This window comes from Megalobrama amblycephala, linkage group LG15 (assembly GCF_018812025.1).
Source record: "Megalobrama amblycephala isolate DHTTF-2021 linkage group LG15, ASM1881202v1, whole genome shotgun sequence".
NCBI classification, from domain to species: Eukaryota; Metazoa; Chordata; class Actinopteri; order Cypriniformes; family Xenocyprididae; genus Megalobrama; species Megalobrama amblycephala.
Window position 1 is genome coordinate 27504005 of NC_063058.1, and position 24561 is coordinate 27528565.

At 36.3% G+C, this 24561-nt stretch overlaps 2 protein-coding genes across 2 annotated transcripts in view; one reads left to right on the plus strand and one right to left on the minus strand.

The window, feature by feature from the left end:
• The window catches only part of saal1 (serum amyloid A-like 1), a 105331-nt gene extending 82262 nt beyond the window's left edge, over positions 1-23069 (minus strand). Inside the window, exon 1 of the mRNA XM_048157879.1 lies at positions 23048-23069. Coding sequence (XP_048013836.1) covers positions 23048-23060 — 13 coding nt within the window. The 5' untranslated portion in view covers positions 23061-23069. The remainder of the gene's footprint in view (positions 1-23047) is intronic.
• Positions 1110-24339, plus strand: LOC125246788 (mucin-2-like). Its single transcript, XM_048157821.1, is given in 26 exon segments — positions 1110-1313; positions 2546-2722; positions 2806-3045; positions 3933-4089; positions 4265-4393; positions 5086-11764; positions 11766-12439; positions 12587-12681; positions 13571-13727; positions 13852-14090; positions 14541-14724; positions 16668-16851; positions 17025-17209; positions 17356-17425; positions 17550-17674; positions 17772-17803; positions 18802-18946; positions 20388-20428; positions 20587-20697; positions 20914-21012; positions 21115-21234; positions 21706-21804; positions 21916-22035; positions 22830-22869; positions 23068-23185; positions 23837-24339. Coding segments are annotated over 26 exon segments (10473 nt in total). The 5' UTR covers positions 1110-1220; the 3' UTR covers positions 23997-24339.
• The last annotated feature ends 222 nt before the right edge of the window (positions 24340-24561 follow it).

Below are 24561 nucleotides of genomic sequence, written 5' to 3' on the forward strand. Positions count from 1 at the left end.
ATTCCTCAGCTGCACAGCATATACCTGACACGACTTCCAAGTTGCTCTTTGCAGAAATTAAGTTTTATTTACGTCTGGGAGGATCACTGATCACAGCAACCGAGTGAGTCTATATGAATAGAAAGATACATGCACAAGTCTTACAGTTGAGTAAAAATCAATGTCTTCTTCACTGTGATTTGTTTTGGTGATTGGTTTGTAATGATCTAAGCTAATCATATGACTCTTAGTTCTACTGTGTTAAGCAATTTTACATATTCATCTAAATGCCGCTCTCAGCAGTGTGGGCGGTGTCAGATGTTCGTTTACAGTATATCACTGGTCACGTATTTCAAACTTCGTTTTACCCCTAAATGAAGAACGAAATTTTTTTTGTTTAAAGTATATCGGGGCCTTGAGGCTGCATTTTCCTTTTTGAGGCGCGAGTGCATTTGCTATTTAAATAACACGCTGCTGGACGTGAAAATGATGCGTCGGGCTGAAAAAAGCAAAAAACACTTGTGTCGCGCATGGCGTTGCATTGCACCGGGTGTATGATAGGGGCCAGAAAGTGTTTTTCCATTCTACTGCACTATTTTTCTATTGTTTTTCTATGTAAACACATGCTAGACAGACGTGTTTGACAGTTGCACTCACGTCTCGCGTCTTTCATGAAACTCAAAACTGATAATAGTAATGATAACAGTTCGGTAATAATTTGTATATGTTCTATATTTCAGCACATGCACAAACGGAAAGTGGATTTGTACAGAAATGGAATGCTATGGCACCTGTACCATCTATGGTGAAGGTCATTTCAAGACTTTTGATGGCAAGAGATATTCCTTCCACGGAGACTGTGAACAAATTTTAGCCCATGTATGTTTTTCCTTTTCTGTTTTTTTTTTTTTTTGTCACTGTACTTAAGTACATTTGTCAAGTGTCTGTATTTTTAATTTATAAAACTCTTAAATTTCCTTAACTACATTCAGAAAATAATTTCTTATTTTTACTAAACTACATTTTATTAAACCATCATTTTTCTTGTTATTTTGAACTGAAGAAATCAATATCCATTCTGTGACAAGCTTTTTTAAGTGTTTCCTTATTTTCTTAGATTTTCTTAGAAAAAATTTAAAATTGCAAAAGTATCACAACTGTTTAGTGAAGTCATTCCTCTGTGTCAACTTCTTTACTGCTTGACATGTTACTGTGTGTAACCCCTCTAGGATTATTGCAATATGGACCAGACTCTCTCCTTCCGCCTTGTCTCAGAGAACAAACTCTGTGAGACCACCGACACCATCTTCAAGTCAATCAGTCTCTTCTTTGGGGTGAGGCTATTTTATAGTTCAAACAAAGCATGAACGTTGTAAAAGTGTGCAACATGCAGCAATAATAACACTAATGTATACATTATGTGATAATCTGTGATTTTGTGATAATGTCTTAAGAAACATATTTCCAATTATATATCAGAGTTATGGAGAAGGTTTTGAGACTCACTATTCATATCCTGCAGCAATATGACTGTCAAGTTATACAGGGATTCTCAGCCTCAATCAGGCCAAACTTGAAAAAGGCTTCAGTCAACTGTGGAGAGTGTGTGAAATAACTCAAAACATGTTATTCTTGATCAGTGATTCTTCAGTCAATGACTTGATCTTCTTTATTCATTTTGCTTATAATCAGTCCTTAGTTCAGATATGTTTAGCTTAATAATCTATGCTGAGGGGGGAAAAGCACACATTATATAAATATAATTATATGATTTACACACACAACATTGAGATCAATAAGTACATTTAAGGATATTTTAAGTAATTTAAACTACAAACAATATTGCTAAAATATTCACAGTTCACACAGCAAAATATATTCCACATAGCAGTTCAACAGCAATGTTAATCCACATGCGCTTACTGCACATGGCTAATAGGCATATGAACTCTTAAACCGCTAGCAATAACAAACAGTTTGTGAGTTACTACACTACTCTAGTCACTGAAGATTAGTTAATGCAGTTGTCATTCCCCAAAAACTGACAGTGAACATAGCCAATTTTACCAGCAGAGTGTCTCTCTTGCACTGTATGATGCGACAGACAACTAGTTGTTCAGTCTGGTTCTACTCACACAGTGCAAGTTTTCCATGCTATGCTTCCATGCTTTCCATTTAAACCCGATGGGGGTTTACATGGGGCTATTTGGTGTTCAGGCGGTACAGATTAATCTGTCCACTGTTCATTAACATGGCCAAAGTTGATGAACACATTGTGGCTTTTCTTACCTTACTTAAACTAACTCAGCATACAATTTACTACAAGCTCATTAGATACATAACTGCATATTTTAGCAATCTTTCTCCTTTGGTTTTATAATTAGCAACATCAACTTGGGTAGGAACAGCCTTGCAAACAGAGATCCCTCTGCTGCACACTGGTACTCACACACCCTCAACTGTGACATTCGCGGTTTCAATGGCCAATCAGCTTCTTCATTTCTCTAATTTTTCTTATTTTAACAATGTCGACTAATATTCCTTTTTCTTCCAATTCTACTTTTAGCTCAATGAGATAAATTTATCTGAAGATGGAGTCAAAATTATTAAAAACAATGACACTAATTATGAATATCAAATCCATTCTGCGGGAATATATATTGTCACAGAGGTCAAAGGTCTTTTGAACTTAATCTGGGACAATAAAACAAGTCTGATGCTCCAGCTTCATCCCAAATTAAAGGTATGTATTTCTTAAAGGTAAACCCATTTATTTTACCCTTTGTTCAACTACTCACCTAAACATCCACATGATCTCTATGACAGGGCAAGGTGTGTGGACTGTGTGGAAACTTTGACGGCAATGCAAACAATGACTTCATGAAGCACAGTGGAGAAGTGGTGACGGATCCAGAGAAATTTGGGATTAGCTGGAAGGTGAAAGCTGATTGTCTAGATGTGACAAACGTGATAGACGTTTGTGAAGAGCATTTACATCGCTGTGCCTGGGCTGAAAAACGATGTAGCATCATAAGAAGCGATGTCTTTAAAGATTGCCATGCACTTGTAAGTAACAGTATAAACCTTTTTTTTTTTTTACAGTAGTTACATGTGATGGGTAATTTTTTGATTTTCACATGCTTTGAACTGACCAATGGCAGAAAGGAATGTTTTTGGGGAACCTGTTTAAAAACAATCATTATTTCTTACAGTACTGTTTGTTGATACTAGTGGTTTGGAAATAACACTTCACCTTCAAGTTTGGAACAAAAACAAGCCAAATTTTGGCCTTCTTTTATCTTCTTGTCTATACATAAGAGATGTTTTGAAATGTTCAGCCATTTGTTTCATAAATAGAAATAAAAATAATTTATTTGTTTTAAGGGATAGTTCACCCAAAAATGAAAATTCTGTCATTTACTTAATCCAAATTTGCAAATCTTTCTTCTGTAGAACACACACACACAAAAATGCCCCCACAAAGATGGCAATATCCAAAATCCTTGTCCTTGTGGGGACATTATCATTATGTCTATGGAATGTCCCCATAAAACATGAAATCTCGTCATGTGACTGGTGTGATTGTCCATACAGTGAAAGTTAGTGGGGTGCAATGTTGTTGTGGACCCCACTGACTTATTATGTACAAAAACATTGTTCAAAAATCATGTTCTGCATAAGTAAGAAAGTCATACAGGTTGGAAATGGCATGAGGGTGAGAAAATGATGACAGAACGGGTGTTTTTTTGGATGATACCTTTTAATATTTTAGATTAATTATATTATGATAACTTATTGTAATTTTATTAACTTATTATTTATAAGTTAATTCAACTTAATATATCTACTAACAGTAAACATGGGCAAGAAAATCAAGCAAAAACTTTATTAAACTCTTGACACGGAGAAGAACATAATAGAAGCTGTGAAATGTTCTTTCTCTATGTTCCTAGGTGGACTCTAACCAATATTATGAAAACTGCAGAACAGACACCTGTGCATGTGACATTGGGGGTGACTGTGAATGTTTCTGTACTGCAGTGGCAGCTTATGCTGCTGAATGCCGTAAAAAAGGAGCTTGTGTGAAATGGCGGAGCCCAAGCATATGTCGTGAGTCCTGATATTTCTAAAACATCAGCAAATATTTTACTTTTGCCTTTAAACAAACACAACACATTATATGTGTTTGTTTATTTTACTGTTCTACGAATTTAAACAAACTTCTATGATTTTTCTTGTACTACAAATGTTTTCATTGTACTGACCAAAGCGATTGTTCATGCAGCTTTATTCTGTGACTACTACAACCCACCTGGAGAATGTGAGTGGCACTATAACCACTGTGGACCTCCCTGCCAGAAAACCTGCAATAACCCCTCAGGAACTTGCTCTGATCAAATTCCTCTCCTTGAAGGTTAGGCCATTTTTTAATACTCTGGATATGTTTTATAGACTGTCCCAAAGCTTGTAGACTTAATGAAGCCTGAAAAAGATGAATCTGATAACGCAATATTCAGTGGTTGACTTTTGTTTCATGAGAAAAATGGGTAACACTTTACAATAAGGTTCATTAGTTAAACATTAGTCAATGTATTAACTAACATGAACTAACCATGAACTAATACATTTGTTCATTAGTTAACATTAGTTAATTACATTAGTTAACATGAACTAATAATGAACTGCATTTATACAGCATTTATTCAGCATTAATCTTTGTTAATGTTAATTTCAACATTTACTGTATTTACTAATCTTTATTAAAGTTAGTTAATGAAAATACAGCTGTTCATTGTTTGTTCATGTTAGTTCACAGTGCATTAAATAATGTTAACAAAGATTTTAATAATGTATTAGTAAATGTTGAAATTAACATTAACAAAGATTAATGCTGAATAAATGCTGTATAAATGCAGTTCATTATTAGTTCATGTTAACTAATGTAATTAACTAATGTTAACTAATGAACCTTATTGTAAAGTGTACCAAAAAATGTTACACCAATCAAAATGCCATTTCTTACCTATATTTTGCAGTGGTGATGGACAAACCAGGCTAATGACATTTTCTTTGTCGCTTCCTTCTATATTTTATTTATTTGCCCAGGATGTTTTCCTCAGTGCCCTCAAGACACTCCATATCTATTGGATGAAACCATGACTTGTGTTAAACAATGTAACTGTACCTATGGGAGTAAGCAAGTCCCTGCTGGATCAACAGTGTATACCTCACACGGGAATGGTACATGTTCCAAAGGTCTATGTAAGGAAAATGGAGAAATAATAAGCTTTATTACTGATTGTGAAACTACTAAAACTACAATACCCACAAGTTCTCCAATATCTACTACCACTACTACTGTGACACCATCTACAACAACAGAAACATCTACTACCACTACAACTGTTACACCATCTACAACAACAGAAACATCTACTACCACTACAACTGTAACACCATCTACAACAACAGAAACGTCTACTACCACTACCACTGTTACACCATCTACAACAACAGAAACATCAACTACCACTACAACTGTAACACCATCTACAACAACAGAAACATCAACTACCACTACCACTGTTACACCATCTACAACAACAGAAACATCAACTACCACTTCAACTGTAACACCATCTACAACAACAGAAACATCAACTACCACTTCAACTGTAACACCATCTACAACAACAGAAACATCAACTACCACTACTACTGTAACACCATCTACAACAACAGAAACATCTACTACAACTACTACTCCACCACCTCCTTGTCAGTGGTCAGAGTGGTTTGACAACAGCAAACCCACCACAGATGTCAAAGGAAAGGAAATTGAATCAATCAGTGAACTGTGGAATCAGGGTAAAATATCCTGTGAGAACCCAGACAAAATTGAATGCATGACAAATTATAACAATCAAAACTTCACAGACACGAACTGGAAGCACAATCAAGTTGTGTCATGCAATACATCTTTTGGACTGTTGTGTTCAAACAAAGAAAATTCTAATAAAGTATGCCACAATCATCTAATACGTGTGTGTTGCAACATATCAGTTTCATCCACTACAAATCCCACATCTACTGCATCAACTACTACTATAACTACAACATCTACAACAACAGAAACATCTACTACCACTACTACTGTAACACCATCTACAACAACAGAAACATCTACTACCACTACTACTGTAACGCCATCTACAACAACAGAAACATCTACTACCACTACTACTGTAACACCATCTACAACAACAGAAACATCAACTACCACTACTACTGTAACACCATCTACAACAACAGAAACATCAACTACCACTACTACTGTAACACCATCTACAACAACAGAAACATCTACTACAACTACTACTGTAACACCATCTACAACAACAGAAACATCTACTACAACTACTACTCCACCACCTCCTTGTCAGTGGTCAGAGTGGTTTGACAACAGCAAACCCACCACAGATGTCAAAGGAAAGGAAATTGAATCAATCAGTGAACTGTGGAATCAGGGTAAAATATCCTGTGAGAACCCAGACAAAATTGAATGCATGACAAATTATAACAATCAAAACTTCACAGACACGAACTGGAAGCACAATCAAGTTGTGTCATGCAATACATCTTTTGGACTGTTGTGTTCAAACAAAGAAAATTCTAATAAAGTATGCCACAATCATCTAATACGTGTGTGTTGCAACATATCAGTTTCATCCACTACAAATCCCACATCTACTGCATCAACTACTACTATAACTACAACATCTACAACAACAGAAACATCTACTACCACTACTACTGTAACACCATCTACAACAACAGAAACATCTACTACCACTACTACTGTAACGCCATCTACAACAACAGAAACATCTACTACCACTACTACTGTAACACCATCTACAACAACAGAAACATCAACTACCACTACTACTGTAACACCATCTACAACAACAGAAACATCAACTACCACTACTACTGTAACACCATCTACAACAACAGAAACATCTACTACAACTACTACTGTAACACCATCTACAACAACAGAAACATCTACTACAACTACTACTCCACCACCTCCTTGTCAGTGGTCAGAGTGGTTTGACAACAGCAAACCCACCACAGATGTCAAAGGAAAGGAAATTGAATCAATCAGTGAACTGTGGAATCAGGGTAAAATATCCTGTGAGAACCCAGACAAAATTGAATGCATGACAAATTATAACAATCAAAACTTCACAGACACGAACTGGAAGCACAATCAAGTTGTGTCATGCAATACATCTTTTGGACTGTTGTGTTCAAACAAAGAAAATTCTAATAAAGTATGCCACAATCATCTAATACGTGTGTGTTGCAACATATCAGTTTCATCCACTACAAATCCCACATCTACTGCATCAACTACTACTATAACTACAACATCTACAACAACAGAAACATCTACTACCACTACTACTGTAACACCATCTACAACAACAGAAACATCTACTACCACTACTACTGTAACACCATCTACAACAACAGAAACATCTACTACCACTACTACTGTAACGCCATCTACAACAACAGAAACATCTACTACCACTACTACTGTAACGCCATCTACAACAACAGAAACATCTACTACCACTACTACTGTAACGCCATCTACAACAACAGAAACATCTACTACCACTACTACTGTAACACCATCTACAACAACAGAAACATCAACTACCACTACAACTGTTACACCATCTACAACAACAGAATCATCTACTACCACTACTACTGTAACGCCATCTACAACAACAGAAACATCAACTACCACTACTACTGTAACACCATCTACAACAACAGAAACATCTACTACCACTACAACTGTAACACCATCTACAATAACAGAAACATCTACTACCACTACTACTCCACCACCTCCTTGTCAGTGGTCAGAGTGGTTTGACAACAGCAAACCCACCACAGATGTCAAAGGAAAGGAAATTGAATCAATCAGTGAACTGTGGAATCAGGGTAAAATATCCTGTGAGAACCCAGACAAAATTGAATGCATGACAAATTATAACAATCAAAACTTCACAGACACGAACTGGAAGCACAATCAAGTAGTGTCGTGCAATACATCTTTTGGACTGTTGTGTTCAAACAAAGAAAATTCTAATAAAGTATGCCATAATCATCTAATACGTGTGTGTTGCAACATATCAGTTTCATCCACTACAAATCCCACATCTACTGCATCAACTACTACTATAACTACAACATCTACAACAACAGAAACATCTACTACCACTACAACTGTAACACCATCTACAACAACAGAAACATCTACTACCACTACTACTGTAACACCATCTACAACAACAGAAACATCTACTACCACTACAACTGTAACACCATCTACAACAACAGAAACATCAACTACCACTACTACTGTAACACCATCTACAACAACAGAAACATCTACTACAACTACTACTCCACCACCTCCTTGTCAGTGGTCAGAGTGGTTTGACAACAGCAAACCCACCACAGATGTCAAAGGAAAGGAAATTGAATCAATCAGTGAACTGTGGAATCAGGGTAAAATATCCTGTGAGAACCCAGACAAAATCGAATGCATGACAACTTATAACAATCAAAACTTCACAGACACGAACTGGAAGCACAATCAAGTTGTGTCGTGCAATACATCTTTTGGACTGTTGTGTTCAAACAAAGAAAATTCTAATAAAGTATGCCATAATCATCTAATACGTGTGTGTTGCAACATATCAGTTTCATCCACTACAAATCCCACATCTACTGCATCAACTGCTACTATAACTACACCATCTACAACAACAGAAACATCTACTACCACTACAACTGTTACACCATCTACAACAACAGAAACATCTACTACCACTACTACCACTACAACTGTAACACCATCTACAACAACAGAAACATCTACTACCACTACTACTGTAACACCATCTACAACAACAGAAACATCTACTACCACTACTACTGTAACACCATCTACAACAACAGAAACATCTACTACCACTACTACCACTACAACTGTAACACCATCTACAACAACAGAAACATCTACTACCACTACTACTGTAACACCATCTACAACAACAGAAACATCTACTACAACTACAACTGTAACACCATCTACAACAACAGAAACATCTACTACCACTACAACTGTTACACCATCTACAACAACAGAAACATCTACTACCACTACAACTGTTACACCATCTACAACAACAGAAACATCTACTACCACTACAACTGTTACACCATCTACAACAACAGAAACATCTACTACCACTACAACTGTAACACCATCTACAACAACAGAAACATCAACTACCACTACAACTGTTACACCATCTACAACAACAGAAACATCTACTACCACTACAACTGTTACACCATCTACAACAACAGAAACATCTACTACCACTACAACTGTAACACCATCTACAACAACAGAAACATCTACTACCACTACTACTGTAACACCATCTACAACAACAGAAACATCTACTACCACTACTACTGTAACACCATCTACAACAACAGAAACATCTACTACAACTACTACTCCACCACCTCCTTGTCAGTGGTCAGAGTGGTTTGACAACAGCAAACCCACCACAGATGTCAAAGGAAAGGAAATTGAATCAATCAGTGAACTGTGGAATCAGGGTAAAATATCCTGTGAGAACCCAGACAAAATTGAATGCATGACAAATTATAACAATCAAAACTTCACAGACACGAACTGGAAGCACAATCAAGTTGTGTCGTGCAATACATCTTTTGGACTGTTGTGTTCAAACAAAGAAAATTCTAATAAAGTATGCCATAATCATCTAATACGTGTGTGTTGCAACATATCAGTTTCATCCACTACAAATCCCACATCTACTGCATCAACTACTAGTATAACTACAACATCTACAACAACAGAAACATCTACTACCACTACAACTGTTACACCATCTACAACAACAGAAACATCAACTACCACTACAACTGTTACACCATCTACAACAACAGAAACATCTACTACCACTACAACTGTAACACCATCTACAACAACAGAAACATCTACTACCACTTCAACTGTAACACCATCTACAACAACAGAAACATCTACTACCACTACTACTGTAACACCATCTACAACAACAGAAACATCTACTACCACTACAACTGTTACACCATCTACAACAACAGAAACATCAACTACAACTACTACTGTAACACCATCTACAACAACAGAAACATCTACTACCACTTCAACTGTAACACCATCTACAACAACAGAATCATCTACTACCACTACTACTGTAACACCATCTACAACAACAGAAACATCAACTACCACTACAACTGTAACACCATCTACAACAACAGAATCATCTACTACCACTACTACTGTAACACCATCTACAACAACAGAAACATCAACTACCACTACAACTGTAACACCATCTACAACAACAGAATCATCTACTACCACTACAACTGTAACACCATCTACAACAATAGAATCATCAACTACCACTACTACTGTAACACCATCTACAACAACAGAAACATCTACTACCACTACAACTGTAACACCATCTACAACAACAGAATCATCAACTACCACTACAACTGTAACACCATCTACAACAACAGAATCATCAACTACCACTACTACTGTAACACCATCTACAACAACAGAAACATCTACTACCACTACTACTGTAACACCATCTACAACAACAGAAACATCTACTACAACTACTACTCCACCACCTCCTTGTCAGTGGTCAGAGTGGTTTGACAACAGCAAACCCACCACAGATGTCAAAGGAAAGGAAATTGAATCAATCAGTGAACTGTGGAATCAGGGTAAAATATCCTGTGAGAACCCAGACAAAATTGAATGCATGACAAATTATAACAATCAAAACTTCACAGACACGAACTGGAAGCACAATCAAGTTGTGTCGTGCAATACATCTTTTGGACTGTTGTGTTCAAACAAAGAAAATTCTAATAAAGTATGCCATAATCATCTAATACGTGTGTGTTGCAACATATCAGTTTCATCCACTACAAATCCCACATCTACTGCATCAACTACTAGTATAACTACAACATCTACAACAACAGAAACATCTACTACCACTACAACTGTTACACCATCTACAACAACAGAAACATCAACTACCACTACAACTGTTACACCATCTACAACAACAGAAACATCTACTACCACTACAACTGTAACACCATCTACAACAACAGAAACATCTACTACCACTTCAACTGTAACACCATCTACAACAACAGAAACATCTACTACCACTACTACTGTAACACCATCTACAACAACAGAAACATCTACTACCACTACAACTGTTACACCATCTACAACAACAGAAACATCAACTACAACTACTACTGTAACACCATCTACAACAACAGAAACATCTACTACCACTTCAACTGTAACACCATCTACAACAACAGAATCATCTACTACCACTACTACTGTAACACCATCTACAACAACAGAAACATCAACTACCACTACAACTGTAACACCATCTACAACAACAGAATCATCTACTACCACTACTACTGTAACACCATCTACAACAACAGAAACATCAACTACCACTACAACTGTAACACCATCTACAACAACAGAATCATCTACTACCACTACAACTGTAACACCATCTACAACAACAGAATCATCAAACTACCACTACTACTGTAACACCATCTACAACAACAGAAACATCAACTACCACTACAACTGTAACACCATCTACAACAACAGAATCATCAACTACCACTACTGTAACACCATCTACAACAACAGAAACATCTACTACCACTACAACTGTAACACCATCTACAACAACAGAAACATCAACTACCACTACTACTGTAACACCATCTACAACAACAGAAACATCAACTACCACTACTACTGTAACACCATCTACAACAACAGAAACATCAACTACAACAGAATCATCTACTACCACTACAACTGTAACACCATCTACAACAACAGAAACATCAACTACCACTACTGTAACACCATCTACAACAACAGAAACATCAACTACCACTACTACTGTAACACCATCTACAACAACAGAAACATCAACTACAACAGAATCATCTACTACCACTACTACTGTAACACCATCTACAACAACAGAAACATCAACTACCACTACTGTAACACCATCTACAACAACAGAATCATCAACTACCACTACTACTGTAACACCATCTACAACAACAACAACAACAACAACAACAACAACAACAACAACAACTACCACTACTACTGTAACACCATCTACAACAACAACAACTACCACACCTTTCTGCACATATAACAATAAAACGTACACAGCAGGTAAGTACTAATAATTCTATGACAGATTTCTTTTTAATTTTATTTAATCTGTGTGGTCCATGTAAAGTTGCTTATTAGATTGATTTACAGTTAAAATGTTTTGAAATTTTCTTTGCCTTCTCTAAAAAACTTTTATTGTAATTATAGGGTCAAAAATCCCTCTTCTACAGGATGAGTGCTATGATGTTTATTGCAACTCCTCTGGCCATATTGTAAAACAGATTAAATCCGACAACCAGACGGTAATAAGAGAGACTAAAAACAGTCCTCACATAATATTTGTGTTTATTATTTTAGTGTACAACTAGTGTAAATAACTTATGTTAAAATAATTGTTTCTTTATATAATTGTACTCTTTTGCAGGTAAAAATACCTTAAATGAATTAGGACCCTGTTTTATTAAAGGGGTTAGTTCACCCAAAAATGAAAATGATGTCATTCATTACTCACCCTCATTTCGTTCCACACCTGTAAGACCTTCGTTCATCTTCATAACACAAATTAAGATATTTTTGATAAAATCTGATGGCTCAGTGAGGCCTCCATTGGCAGCAAGAGAATTAACCCTTTCAGATGCCCAGAAGGTACTAAAGCAACAAGAATACTTTTCGTGTGTCAAAAAAACAAAATAATGACTTTTCAACAATATTTAGTGATGGCCGATTTCAAAACACAGCTTTGAAGCTTTATGAATCTTTTGTTTCGAATCAGTGGTTCGGATCGTGTATCACCACTGATTCGAAACAAAAAGTTTTGTAAAGCTTCAAAGCAGTGTTTTGAAATCGGCCATCACTAGATATTGTTGAAAAGTCATTATTACTGCACAAAAAGTATTCTTGTCAATTTTATAATATTAAAAGCTGAACCACTGTACTCAAGTGAACTGTTTTAAATATGTTTTTAGTAGCTTTCTGGGCATTTGAAAGTGTTAATTATCTTGTTGGCAATGGAGGCCTCACTGAGTCATCGGATTTCATCAAAAATATCTTAATTTGTGTTCTGAAGATGAACGAAGGTCGTACGGGTGTGGAACGACATGAGAGTAATTAATTACATGATTTTCATTTTTGGGTAATCTAACCCTTTAACCTTTGTTCATCAATATTTTTGAACTCTTTTATTTATAATAGACAAATGCATGCACTATCAAAACGTGCAAAGATGGAAAACTCGTCTCAGAACCTGTACATTGTGACCCAATAATTCAAAATCTTGAATGTGTTAACGGACTTGATCCTGTGAAGGTGTATTATAACAATGGCTGCTGCTATAACTATGAGTGTGAATGTGAGTTTAAATCATATTAAGATTTTTTTTTCTACATTATTTCAATTGATCTTAAAGGTGCTATTAAAAAATTATATTGTTTTTGGCAATGCATTATATTTTACTCTGTTTTCTGATCCAACAGGTTTATGCAATTCCTGGGGTGACCCTCATTACAGAACTTTTGATGGCCAATATTATGCTTTTCAAGGAAACTGCACTTATGTTTTGTTCGAAGAAATCATCCCAACATACAATATCAGTGTCCACGCTAAAAACTATTATTGTGATACTGCAAATAATCTTGCTTGCCCTGAGTACGTGCTTGTGTATTACAAATCCTACAAAATCAAGCTGACAAGTAACAATGATAAAGTGGTCAATGTAAGTTTATTCAAACAAATTTGTTTACGAAAACTCAGTCTCTTGAAAAAACATGCCAAGTGTTTAAAACTAGGTCTGCACAGAATTGTTTAATCTCTCTCCCACCCACTCCTACAAGTTTCTAGTATCCCACTCATGCTGAATTTTACTTGTATACCTGCTCTCTTCTTACAATGATTTTCTTTATTTCCCCTTAATTTAGATCCCCCACGCTAATGTGTTCCCCTCACAAAATCCGCTCAGAAATGTAATTCTGTACTGTAGAAATCCAATTAAGTCCTGCGATTTCTGAGGGAATGCTGACCTTGATTTAAAAACCTCACTAAAACACAATCAGCACAATCGCAAAGAAAGACATTTTTTTACATGCTAATATGAGTTTATGTTGCAATACTGCTCTACAAGTTCATGTAATACACAGTACAACTTTCATTAAAATATTTCCCTCAGGTCTATGTTGATGATGTACAGAGGAAGCCAACGTACATAAACAATAGCATCATCATCACCAGTACTGGCATGGAAGTGACACTGAACATCTCTGAAATCAAAACTTTAATCACAGTCAGTTATTTGAGCGTCCAAATCAAACTCCCATTCTCCTACTTCCATCATAATACTCGGGGACAATGTGGTGAGTACAGATCTCTTGTAGTAGTTGATTGACAGAATTTAATTATAATCGAAGCTCAACATGTCTCAAGTGAAGCATAATGTTGTTGATAGAACTCATTTTAATTAGAAGAGACCACCTTCAGCAATAATAATAAAATATTTACATTTTTATTTTCTTAAAAGAGTAGCTAAATTTAGAAATTTAGATTTGTGCATCCTCGTTTCCTCTCCTCGCTTCCTTTCCTCGTGTCTTAGCTCCACCCCTTCAGGATGTGAGGGAAGGACACAAGGAAAAGAAGCGAGGACGGAGGAATTGAATCAAGTGAAATAACAGGCTTGTTTGAGATTAGCAAATTCTGCGCAGAACCGATCACCGGTGATCACTGCGAGATGCATGCCGGTTAGAAATGTGTCCGAGGGTGGGTCGCCTTGCTCTGATGTCATGCCGACGTGTGTCAAAAAAGCAAGGCGAGGCGGCCTCATCGGATTCTGCAGTCGAGCACTGTTGCTCTCCACCGACTGCGCTGACCAAAAGCATTTTAAAATGTTCGATTTTAAAACTCTAATATCATGCTTTTATGTGTAAAAAATAATGTGCAAATATTTCCAAACTCTCTGACACTGCGATCTCTCTATGGGTTATGTGATTGTTGTCATTTATAAAATATATATATAAAAACATAAAGTTAAAATGAGTGATACACACATCTTTTGAATGAAAATAACATGTACTTTGGGTGTCTTGTTCATCATGTTTATTTTCATATAAAAGCAACATAACTTAAATTACATCCAGTTTACCAGTAACACAGGGCACAAGTGTGAATCCCGCAATATCCGCCTTTGATCTCGTATAGGTGTCTGATCCACTGCGAGAATAGAGAACTGTCCGTCTTGCCTGCACTTTTTTCACTCCTCCCCTCACTGCAGCCGCCTACTCTCGGCTGAATTTCAGGCGAGGCTAGGCGCATCTCAAAAAAGCCTGATATCATCGCTCCCTTTAGCTTCAAAGCGTCATCAGCTGCACTCAAGGGATCTACCCATATGTTGTTTTGGTTATTTAAAAAATATATAATAAATATTAAGAAAGCAAGATGACCTGTTGAGATGTAAAGTTTATTTAAACTGCATACATTAAAGCATACATTTAAATTATTGTGACAGATATGAAGGGGGAGGAGAATGTATACGACGAGAAAGACTTCCGCAAAGGATGCACCTGTGTATCCTCGCTCATGACTCCTCAGGAAGCTTCCTCACTCCTCGTCTCCTCCTCGCGGTGCAATTAGAGAATTGAGATGGAGGACGAAGGAGCGAGGAAACGAGGAGGGATATTGAGAAGCACCCATAATGTACCAGAGAAACAAGCGCGCCACCATCTTTAGAATATTGTCTTTGAACTTCCGTTTTTGCGGTAGCTCTGTATATAGGTGCGTTCACGCGGCCTCGTTATTCCTGTAGTTACGAGATTCTAGCTTGTAAAAAGCGTTCACGTCCTAGTAGAGTAATTACAGCTTGTAAACTGGGAGTTTTCTGAAAGCTCCCAGATGTACCACGTGGTCGCTGTACTGTACCACATGACCGCTGTAGATTCATAGGAGTTGATAGTGGTGCCATGGAAACGCATAATTCCCAGTCCAAGGACGTGAACAGCTCCAAATACGTCACGGCATGTCTTAACAAATGTCAGTGGCCCGGGAAGATTTTAAAATGAGCAGTTCATTCATAAATACGTAATATCGCTGTGGAAATACAAACCGGAAGTCAAAAGACAACGAGTACAGCGCTGAAAAGGGGCGGGGCTACATAAGGTCTATTCCTGAATATTGGTTACTGTTAAATTGGTCATTAAAGTTCCTTCTCCGTCCTGATTTATTGCAGCTGAAAATTCCCCATCATAGTACACAGTTTGGCTTGTGCTTCTGTTCATTAACTTTTTGAAATTCTGTTGATATTCTGTAGGGTATTGTGACAACAGCACAATAGACGACTGCAGACTTCCTAATGGAACAATCGACAAATCATGTGAGCACGTAGCACAGTTTTGGATGGTTCCTCCGGGATGTAAATTACCTCCACCTCCTCCTCCACCTCTTCCACCACCGTCTCCTCCAAACATCACTGTCTGTAAAATCATCAACAGCACGTAAGGGAAACAGAGTCGTTCATAACAGAGAGCAATACTATTTAAAACATTATTTAAACAGAATTAAATCATGATTCACAATTCAAATGTTTTTTAGTTATTCTCTACTAAGTAAAATATTTTTTTTTCTTTTTTGGTGGGGGGTGGCTCACAATTTTGAATTTTGTTTACAGTGTGTTTTACAGCTGCCATAACACCATTCCCTATCGAGACTATTATGAGGCATGTAAATATGATGTATTCAAAATGGGAAATGAGTCTGCTGCCTGCGCTAGTCTAGAGACCTATGCACGGCTATGTGGCCAAAAGTCTATCTGTGTGGACTGGAGAAACTCCCCTATTCTCAAAGGACTATGTGGTACACTCACAAATGCACTCACGATTGTAGTATAATGTGTATAATGTGTGTGTATACATTTAATTGTACTTTCACTGTTGTAATTCATGACACTACAATATTGTACCTGAAAGGGCCCTGAATCTTGTCATTGATTTCTGTAACAGAATACAAGTGCCCCAATCAAAAAGTCTACAAGGCATGCGGACCAAGAGTGGAAAAATCCTGCAGCACATCGTAATAATCCTTATCAGTCCATATCCATTATAACTGTATTTTGTATTATACTATTATTGTTATTATAAATATAATACTGAATGCTCTGAAATTGACTTTATTACTGACAAATTTCTACTTCTAGGTACAATGATATGTATGGGGAGAACGAATGCAAAGATTGCAACCAAACTTTAACTGAAGGTTGTTACTGTCCTGATGGCCAATATCGGGTTAATATGACATCAAATCTGTGTACAGCTTACTGCGGTAAGAAGTGCTTCTCCATTTACTTTCTCTGTTTGCTAGTTTAATGCACCTTTATGTCATATTTTTTTATCATGTTGTTTTTGTTCCCTCTTTGTAGATTGCACTGGCACTGATGGAATACCTAGACACGTATGTAACTTGTGCCTTACACAAAGAAACAGTAATAAGGCAATACTATGGTCTTAGAAACATCTTAGCTGTCAGGCCGTTGCTAGAGTTTCCAGGGCTCTGCTACTGTTTGTTGCAGGGGTTCTCAACCACATTCCTGGAGAACCCCAACCCCAACACATTTTGCATGTCTCCCTTATCAAACACACCTGTTTCAAGTCATCAGCTTATTAGTAGAGACTCCAAGACCTGAAATGGGTGTATCAGACAAAGGAGACATGCAAAATGTGCAGTGCTGGGGGGCCTCCAGGAACGTGGTTGGGAACTACTGGTTTGTTGTATCAGATCCTCTTGGCTGAAATCGTTGTCCAGGGCTTTCATTCCCCCCAAATAAAGACATTGTTAAGATAGTCCATGTGTCTACAGTGGTTCAACCTTAATGTTATGAAGCGACGAAAATACTTTTTGTGCTCAAAAAAACAAAAATAACTTTATTCAACAATTTCTTCTCTTCCGTGTCAGTCTCTGGCACTGTTCACGTAGTAAACACAGTGCAGAGCTTCCGGGTTCTATGTCAGAATGGGGGCTCAGTGCGTCACCATCACACGGATACTTTGTGCTGCTCATGTGTACAGCATCAGAGACTGACACAGAAGAGAAGAAATTGTTGAATAAAGTTGTTACTTTGTTTTTTACACAAAAAGGATTCTTGTCACTTCATAACATTAAGTCACATGGACTATCACTGTAGTCACATGAACTATTTTAACAATGTCTTCACTACTTTTCTGGGCCTTGAAAGTGGTGATAACATTGCAATCTATTAGGGGTCAGAAAGCTCTCGGAATGACTGTTTGGAACGACATTAGTAATTAATGACAGAATTTTCAATTTTTGGTTGAACTAACCCTTTAACTCATTTTAGTCATTTAGTCAAGTCACACATTTTCACAATTATTTGTAATCATAACTAACTAAAATTTCCAAAACTATCACCTATCAATTCTCTTTTCCTGCAGCCTGGGGACACATGGACAGAGGAGTGTTACACATACAATTGCAATACTTTTGGTGTGCGTTTGAAAGATTCTATAAAGTGTCCAACTAAGATGCCCTGTGGTGTCGGATACAAAAGCACAGTAATAAACTGCTGTCAAACTTGTGGTGAGTCATCAAGGATTGAGTCAAAGACGGCTGATTTAGGGTTTCCTCTTGATTCAAGATTTAAAAATGTGTTTGACAGACGTATAAATGTACATTGAAATTGTGGCTCAAAAGATTCTCAGCCGTGACTAAGAATACAGTAAAAGTTGTTAGTAATTGCTCACATGATGCATGAGCAAGATCAAGGAATTCAAAACACACAAGCACTTAAAAGACATTAACACTTAAATTCCTCATCTGGTGCGCCTCAGCCATATCACCCTCTAGCCCTGGTTGCTCACTGAAGCTAAGCAGGGTTGAGCCTGGTCTGTACCTGGATGGGAGACCTTCTGGGAAATCTACTGGTAGAACCCTTATTGCTGGTAGAGCCCTCATTGGCCCTTATCAGTCATGTCCTATAATAATAATAATAATAATAGTCTGCATCCATTGAATTGTCTTTAACACACCTTTAACTAGTGTGTGTTGAGCGCACTGGTGCTGTTTCACTGTGGCTGCTGTCTCATCATCCAGGTGGATGCTGCACACTAATATGACTATAAAGCCTTTTGGGTGTACAACAGTATATAATAAAAGTGCCTTATAAATGATTCCTTCCTTCACCTAGTTTGAACCTGCTGGTGGTGTTTTCATAGTCATAAACAGTCATAAACACAAAAATGATTCAAAACATTCAATAATATTAATTTAAATATTCTTCACCCATTCAGTTTGTGATCTTGATCAGTGTCTTGGGAAGAAATGTGATGTGGGATTTGAGATCGCATTAAATAAAACTGATGGCAGTTGCTGTCCACCCTAAGTCTCAAATTTTCTTACAGATTCCTACTCAAATATAATTTCTAGTTGCCAAAAACATTTAGTATTTTCCAAGAAAGCAACTTTTCCAAAGAGATTAAAGGATTATTTCACTTTCAAATAAATGTTTCCTGATAATTTACTCACCCCCATGTCATTGAAGATGTTCATGTTTTTCTTTCGTCAGTCGAAAAGAAATTAAGGTTTTTGATGAAAACATTCCAGGATTATTCTCCTTATAGTAGACTTCAATGGCCTCCAGATGGTTGAAGGTCAAAATTACAGTTTCAATGCAGCTTCAAAGGGCTTTAAATGATACCAGACGAGGAATAAGGGTCTTATCTAGCGAAAGCTTTTTGAAGAACTTGTCCAACTTGTACGAAGTTGGACATATTAGAATGTCTTCAAAGGTGTCAAATGACTTCAGCAGTATAGTCCACTTTTCTGTTACATTCATGGTGTTTTTGCATTGTTTCTGAAGCTTTAAAGCTTCAATGCCCATTCATTGCAAATGATTGGAAAAGTGCATTCTTTCTCCTTTTGTGTTTCATGAAAGAATGAGGGTCATATGGTTTTTGGGATGAGATGAGGGTGAGTAAATGATGACAGAATTTTCAAAAATTCTTTATTTATCTCTATTCAGTGCCCAAAGACGTCTGTGTGTACAATAACACAGAGTATGAGGTAAGCTGCTGGGTTCATTTCATATTAATGAATTATTATCGATGGAAGACTCTAAAATCAAGCAAAGGCATTAAAATGATTGAAGTTTTTGCATTTGTTATAATTTTATTCACTTGATCAGATAGTGAATCTGTTTTGTTCTTTCTGTCTTTTGTCAGGTTGGAGAAGTCCAGCGTTTCGAATGTGAAACTGTTAGTTGCCATAAAATTAATGGCTCGTTTGTGATTAAGAAGAACATCACAGAATGCAGTCCAAGTGACTGTAAACCTGTAAGTAGAATCTCTCAATCCACACTTGTTCTTTATTTACTTTGGCCATTGCTAGTTTTTTCCTGATATTTCTCTTGTTTTCTTATCTGTACGTCTTCTTTTTAACATCACCTCTTACTCCTCAGTAGTGCTTAAGTCTCTACTTTAAAAATCCAGTAAAAGATGCAATTGGATTATTGAAGCTACTGTATAAACTTGTTTGTTTTACACTTCAAGGGGTTTAAATATGTGAAAAAAGAAGGAGCGTGCTGTGGATCATGCACACAAGTAGACTGTATTTATGATGCACCAAACAAGACCGGACAGACTCTCAAGGTACATTTGAAAACATTCTTAAACTTCAATTTTTTCCACTTCAGCAGACAATTAATCTGCTATGTTCTTCAATCCTCATGGAGTCTGTCTGTCTTTTGTTAGGTTGGAGAAGTCCACAGTTACACATGTGAAAATGTTACCTGTCGTGAAATCAATGGCTCACTTATGACTGACAGGAGCTCTGAGAAGTGCTCTTACTTGAGTTCAAGTGACTGTAAACCTGTAAGTAGAATTGAAATCAACACTTGTTTTCTATGTATTTTGTATGGCTGTCACTTTCTGATGCAATATGTTTTTTTCTGGATTGATTCTAAAGTGGTGATGTAGCTTTGTTCACCATCACACAACAGCAAACACAGCTTGAGCCGTTATGTCCTATTCCTGGACAAATGATTCCTAAGAACCGGGGCTGGAATCACAACAGTATTCTTAAGGAAAAAGAAAACAACTATGAAATTTCTAACTTTTTTAACAACCTTCTATTCAAGAAGTTTTGTCTTAAGAAAAAAAAAGGTTAAAAAAAAAACATTCTCAAGTATTTTTTGGAATACAAAATATTCTTAACCTCATTCTTAAGTTAGAAAATAACGGTTAATAAGATCTTAAAGTTTTGTGAATCTGGCCCTGTTTTTTTTAATGAGTTTGTCAAAATGAGTGAATTATTAAACTATAAACTTGTTTTTACATGTCAAGTGCTTTGAATATGTGAAAAAAGAAGGAGAGTGCTGTGGATCATGTCAACAAAAATGCTGTATTTATGTTGCACCAGACAAAACCACACATACTCTCCAGGTACAGTGTAAAACATTTCAATGTTTTCTTCATTCTTTCAGTTCATCACACAAAGTATAGTATATGGTATAAGTATACATCCTCATACAGCCTCTATGTCTTTTTGTTTAGGATCGAGAGGCGTACAAGTTCAAATGTACAACTGGTACCTGCAATAAAGTGAATGGCTCGTTTGAGGTTGTGCAGAGCATTAAAGAATGCCCTGTCTTTAATCCAGAGGACTGTGTGCCTGTAAGCTTGTATTTTTTTTTTTTTTTATTACTGCTGCTTTCTGCTACTGCTTAAGTTTGGATGTGTCGCTTTGACATACAGTCACTGTTTTTCTTAACTTTTATTTTTTTCACATTTCTCCAGATTTCCCAGTCAGTGTTTTCAAAACAATTAATGCAGCCAAAGAAACACTCCTAATTTAGCAAAACAAAAGTTGCAAATGAGTTTGTTTAGTATATCAAAGAGGGGAATATTCTGTCATTATTTACTCAACCTAATGTTGTTCCAAGCAGTGAAAAAGGATAGGGGCCACGGGATGTCAGGGAAGCCCCACACATGACGAGAAAAATGTATATACACGTATATCATGACCACTAATTAACAATGCATTCCCAAAATTGGCATGTTTTACGAAATTCATTTCCTTCGATTTACTTAATCATGGCCACATTGTAATAATTTGTTGCCTTGTTTTATTTAAATCAAAACAAGGGAACAAATGAATTTAATGTCGCCATGATTTACTAAAACAAGGGAACAAGTGAATTAATAGAATGTGGGAACAAATTAATTTGTGGCCACAATTGAACTAAAACGAGAAAACAATGAATGAACAAGGAATGAATTCTTAGCTCATGACCACTATATATATATATGTGTAGGTGATGACAAAATGGAGTGAAATATTATTTTGAAATTGTTTTTGTGTATTGTTTCAAGAAAAAAATATGTACTTTTATTTAGTATGAAAATGTGCAATATGTTTGAATAACATTTGAATAACGTTTTCTATTCTATTATTTGTGTCTTTACAGGATACAATAGAATTAGACATAGATGGATGTTGCAATACCTGTAAGATATACTTTACACTAAACACCCTGACACAAACAATATATATTTAAGTTAAAATGATTTTGTCCACATTACTATGTCTATGCAGATAATTTAACAGATGTTAAGTAAATTAAAATAACATAATAGGCCCTACATAACATTCAGTGCATGTATTGTTCATGAGTCTCAAGCTTACCTGCCTCTATCATCTCTCAGGTAAACCCAGGAACTGTATTCTAGAGAAGAACCACACCCGTCTGCATGTCAATGGTTGCATTTCCATCGAGGATGTAGAAGTTACTTCCTGCACTGGCCACTGTGACAGCAGATCAATGTGAGAGCATTACACAAACATATTCATTTTTTATTTTTAAATTTTCAGATGAACTGTAAAGTTTGCATAATATTTTTTAAGACCTGACAATAAACATGAAATAATTATCAATATTATATTTAAAATGTTAAAATTATGAAAATGTAAAGATAAACACCTATGCCAAAATGGATAACAGGATTGAAAATTAAGATTAATGTAAACTGTCACTCAGTAGGGACTAGCTAGTTTGGGACCAAATGTTGATTTGTAGTTATTGATGTGTTATATTTCCATAAATTAATTATTATTATTATTTTTTTTTAGCAACATGATTGCGAGATATCAATATGTGTTTGCTAATTAAAACCATTTTGTTAATTATTTTATAATGAATTGCATATCAATTCAACTGACTGTTAAAATGATCATGTTTTAACAAAACAAAAATAGCTCAGAAAAGTGAAGATAGCTCTGGGAAAATCTCCAACATATGTTTGCGGTAGCCTTTTGGTTTGATATTTTGTCATGTATACATTATCCAATGAAATTCATACATTTTTAAGTGTGTCTTAGCATCCAAACCTTTGTGTGGATACTGTATATAAGGATAAACTCACATCCAGCGGTATTACATTCATCTGACTGATGTTTTCTTGGAAACCTGCACAGGTATTCGATGGACATGAACAATATGACGCACAGCTGTTTTTGCTGCCAGGAGGATCAATTCAGCAATAGAAATGTGACGCTGAAGTGTGCCAATGGCAGCGAGAAGTTTTATAACTACATGTACATAGAGACCTGCAAATGCACTAAGTGTGAAAACTAGAAAGAAGAAAAAATCAAATATCCTCCTTAGTGCTGATTTGAACATCACTCAATCTGAAAAAAATTGTAAAACATAATATATATCTGAAAATGACAGTAGTTATGATTTAAGCTGATTGTTACAGTGCATTAATGGCTAAATTTATCTTTTCTTTGTAGTGTGTTGCAGGGGTATGGTTAACTCTAAGCATAATCTATTTTGTTATGTCTTGAAGGGGATGCTGGGCTTTTTTTATTTTTTTATTTGTTATACTCTCTGGTAATGCATGCTATAATAATGTCCTGTACTTTTCCTTCCAATGAAATGAATTAAAATCACAATAAAGCATAATAAAGAGCATCAACTACAGTCCCCTGGATTTATTCAGAGAAGTGACTCCAGTAATTTCCAGTATATGGTTTCATGTTTACAGTGAAAATGTCCATGTTTCATTTATGTTGAATCTCACTGTACATAGAGAGAATGCATTCAGTACCTGGCCAGAAAGAAAGTAGCGTCATATCTTCTGCAGTACATCTCACCTCAAGAGGTCACTGTCTTCCATCTACTGAAAGTGACTTTAAAT